The following is a 4,283-nucleotide window of genomic DNA, read 5'->3' on the forward strand; positions in this document are numbered from 1 at the left end:
ATCTATCTATCTATCTATCTATCTACATAAATAACATTTCTATGGGACTCATATTTCTCATTCTTGCTGCCATCAAGTCGATGCCAACTCATGGTGACTCTATAGTATATATAATTATTTATATTTATTGTCGAGGTTATCTATTAATGTCTGCCCCTGCTATTAGAATGCCAGCCCCTTGACCTCTGCAACTAGAGGTCAAGGATCTTGCAACGTTTGCTCACAGTTTTCTTTCCAAATTCTATTACATTGTCAGATAAGATACTTAAAGATTTTTGTTGAATGCAAAAATGAATGAGCAAATAGATACAAGCAGGACTCAAAAAGTCTGTGAAAAATTCCATTATCTTTTAATTCCTTACCCTACAAACATTTTGAGCCTCATTTCAATGTCTTCATAGCTTCAGGGGTTCCCTCCTACCCCTGGGTCTTGATCTTGTTCTTCTATTTGACTCTAGGATGTTCTCTCATTCCATCTTCTCTTAATTCACTCTCATTCATCTCCAAATCTCACCTCAACTGCCACTTCCTCGGGGTCATTTTCCCCAATTCCAATACGACTACATATTTACCTTTCTTTCCTGGCCTTTACCATAAAGTTATCTCTCAAACTTAATATTCTTTTCTACCTACTCTACTAAGTAAGTTATATATACCATGATGGCAGGACCATTTGCATTTTATATTTTTATTTAACACAATGCTAACAAAGTAATGAAGAGTTGCTGAATGAGTGACTCTATTCAAGTTACAACTCGTTTAAATAAAACCAAGTCATTATCTAATGGCTGTCTCAATTGAGGGTACAAACTTGCTTTTTAGTTTTAAACCACCTGATGTCTCTGGCCTCTGTCACTGGAGTCTGATAGAGTTTGAACTATAGTTTACCAAGATGCTATATGCTTTATGTTGATCACTGTGATAGGTTTTATGCCAGTTTGGCTGGCCCATGATTCTCGCCTGATGTGACCTACCATAATGTAATCCACTTCAGTCATGGGAAGAATAGGGTCGAACACCACCTCCTTCACCTGATCTCAGCCTTGTTACAGTGGAAAGAAGTTTCATCAGAGGTGTGACCTACTCTTAACATACGTCAGTGCTGTGGGGAAGCTTGTTCACTTCTTGCTGATCTAGATCCTGCATCTGGCTCATTGAAGCACTGACCCTGGAAGCCATCAGCAGCCTGCCATATTCCTTAGCCTCTTCAGCCGTGCTCCCAACTTGCTGGCTTTGGACTCATCTACCTGTGCCTCCCTCAGCCTGTGGTCTTAACTGCTTCCTGGTTTGCTGGCCTCACCAACACACAAATCATGAAAATACCTCCAGCTGAACATCTGACCCACGAACTTGGCCCAGACTGGACTAGACTGGTTCTATAAGCATGATGTGAACCACTTTCTTGATATGAAATTCTTTCTTTATATATACTTAAGTCACTGGTTTTGTATCTCTAGAGAACTCTGCCTAACACAATCACAAAACAAGTTATACATGTGCACGTGCATGCGCACACCCACACATATGCACACAATGGAGTTTCAAAAATTCATGGAAAAATGGAGTTGAGAAATAACAATTTTTTCCTTGAAATTTTTGAAGCTCTCCTGGTGTGCACACAAATAAATGCAAATGAAGACTTCTACTTTACAAATTTGAAATAAACTTCAATTATATTTTCTTGAGTAGCAGATTTCCAGGGTTCATTTCAGCAGGGCTTTAGAGCAGAGAGGACTAGGAATGACATGGTAAGACCAGAATAGGGAGGAGCAGCTTGCCCAAGTGCGGAAATATCAGATTTCTCACAGCAACTGTTCTTACGTGCTTGCAGTGCCATCTAAAGTAGAGGCGTCAATCTTGGAAATGACAAAGGATATAGTTTAGCTCAAGGTGGAATAGAAAACCAAGCACCATCCTTAGCACAACTGTCTCTATGTGTCCCTGAACTATGATAATTACTTTCCCCCCCAACCTATTGGGGGGAAAAAGCGATAATTACTTTTTAAGCAGGACTGAAAAAATGGAAATATAAGAGAAAGAAATGGGCCAAACCGTTGTGCAAATTGTGAATAATCCCAGGATATTTCTTCAACAGCAATGTAATAGTTTTTTCGGTTTCCATTTTGGCTACGTAGATACCATGCTGCAATGTTGTCAGGATTTCTGGAGGAGTTGACGTCTGTCCTCATGTCAGTTTGGTAGGGATCATCATAATGCACATAATCCATTTGAACAATGTCTTCTTCACTAATTTCAAGCATCTCCTGTCTTGGAATAATCTCAATGTAATCTCCATCATCTCTAGAAAGGCCCACTATGACTGGTGGATTAAACTGACTTGATATTAAAGTGTCATTGAATGCAGACGGTGCAGGAGGAGATGACGTCTGACCAAGGTCTGTGGAAGGGGAAATCTGACCACGTTCTAGAGAAGGCTGTGATTGAGTAGATTCAGAGGGGTAGGCGGTCTGATTACGGTCTGGAGAAGGCAATGTCTGATTGTAATTTGGAGAAATTGTCGTCTGGCTGAGTTCTGGAGAGAGAGTTGCCTCACGGAGTGCTGCAGGAAGGCTTGTTTCACTGGGTTTTGGAGGAACAGTCATCTGACTGAGGTCAGGGAAGAGGGCTGTCTGATGGAAGTCTGAAGAGAAGTCATTGGGGGAGTGGGTCCTGGAGCTGAGGTCTGAGGAGAGGGGTGGTTGACCGATGTCTGGAGATGCGGTCATCTGCCCACCTTCAAGTTCCCGAAAAGGAACAATTGGACCACCATCATTAAGGTATGACTCATAACTTAGGTCATAGTCAGCCATCGTGTCAAGCACTGTTTGAGAAGTAGCTGCAAGGGAGCCTGGCTGACCAGTGTCATTGCTTAGGATGTTGGGATTATAATCAGGAAATGAGTCCATCAGGCTGGGATTTATAGAGGGCACTGTCTGGTGGATGTCTGTGAGAAGAGATGTTTCGTTGGATTTGTGAAGTAACAAATTTTGGTCTGAAAATGTGGTGTCGGCCTCTCTTGTTAGGGGGCGGAAGCCCCCAGGGAACCCAAGAACATGGGGTGTAAGCTTGTCTTCCTTCTTCTTTTTACGCGTCCTAATGTGAAAAGCGGTTTTCTTCAATCTACTATGTTCTCCCTCGTGTCTTACTTGGAGAGGGTTGTGTGTAACTCTAGAAAAATGTGAGTCACCCCTATGCTTTCGATGCTTGTTTGTAAGGGGGGTGCTGTCTTCCCAAGTCCTTGAATCATTCTGGGGACTGTCCAGCAGCATATTAACAGTTATCGCTTCATCCGTTGCTCGGATACTTTTGTAGTTACCTTTCTCAGAAGCCGGGTGCCGTTGCCCATTCAAAATGTTAGCTGCTTTCTTGAGTTTTAAGAGAAATGGATTGCTAGGAAGATCCTCCCAGGACTCCATTCTGGAAGGAGAATCATCGTCTTGTCTTAAATGCCTCCCATGTTTAGGTGCTAGTGCCTCCTTCTGTGGACCCTCGAGCTTTGCTGCTGTATCTCTTCCTGCCTTCCATATGTTATATTTAGCATGTCTGTGACTTCTGAATCCTTTTGCCCCAGTAGGAAGTAAATGTATCTCTGTAACCTGGGACTGTAGAGAGTCCTCGAGAGAGGCTTCAGAATAAAGGATGGCGTGCTCTGCTGTGGGAGAGTTGAGAGATGAGCTCTTGTCTAAGTTAGCGGGGTGCCTCAGGAGAGGACTGGTGTTTGTGGTCCCTGGAGGAAGGAGGGTTTCCTGAGGTTCTGAGGGGCCATCGTCTATGAGTGAACGAATGTTACTGGGAGAAGACGAATTTGAACTAATAGCAGTGTCAGCACTTGGGGACATGAGTTCTGGGCTGTTCTCCAGAGCTAAGGCAGTGAGATTCAGCTCATCTTCCTTCTGCGTCAGGGATACATTTCTGAATGACCTAATTCCTAGTGCTGAAGCCAGGGAATTCTGGTAATCTTCATCTTCCTCCTCTTCATTCCTATTTTCTGGAAAATCATGCACCTTCCGAGTGCCCTTCGTTGTAGTTTCTGGAGGGGGAGGTTCATATAGAATCTCATAGGAGTCTTCATAATCATTCCGGATACATTTAACATCCCTGAATTTCACCCTTAAATTTTTGCTCCTTGGACTGGAACTTGTGGTAGTTAACATCCATGTTCCTATAGAAGAGGGAGAGAAGAGAATTGTAATTCCGAAAATGAAATAGATATACCAATGCTAGGAGCCATTGTGACAGCTGTTTTCTTGCTAGCTTTAGATGAAAATGCTGAAGTGTCGGCT

General features: G+C 42.8%; 1 protein-coding gene across 1 annotated transcript in view; it reads right to left on the reverse strand.

The window, feature by feature from the left end:
- F5 (coagulation factor V) overlaps window positions 1–4,283 on the reverse strand; it is a 94,632-nt gene that overhangs the window by 34,043 nt on the left and 56,306 nt on the right. The window contains exon 13 of the mRNA XM_004706837.2: window positions 2,053–4,162. Coding sequence (XP_004706894.1) covers window positions 2,053–4,162 — 2,110 coding nt within the window. The remainder of the gene's footprint in view (window positions 1–2,052; window positions 4,163–4,283) is intronic.

This window comes from Echinops telfairi, unplaced genomic scaffold (genome assembly GCF_000313985.2).
Source record: "Echinops telfairi isolate 266 unplaced genomic scaffold, ASM31398v2 ScPeMD7_7424;HRSCAF=8462, whole genome shotgun sequence".
In the NCBI taxonomy this organism is placed as follows: Eukaryota; Metazoa; Chordata; class Mammalia; order Afrosoricida; family Tenrecidae; genus Echinops; species Echinops telfairi.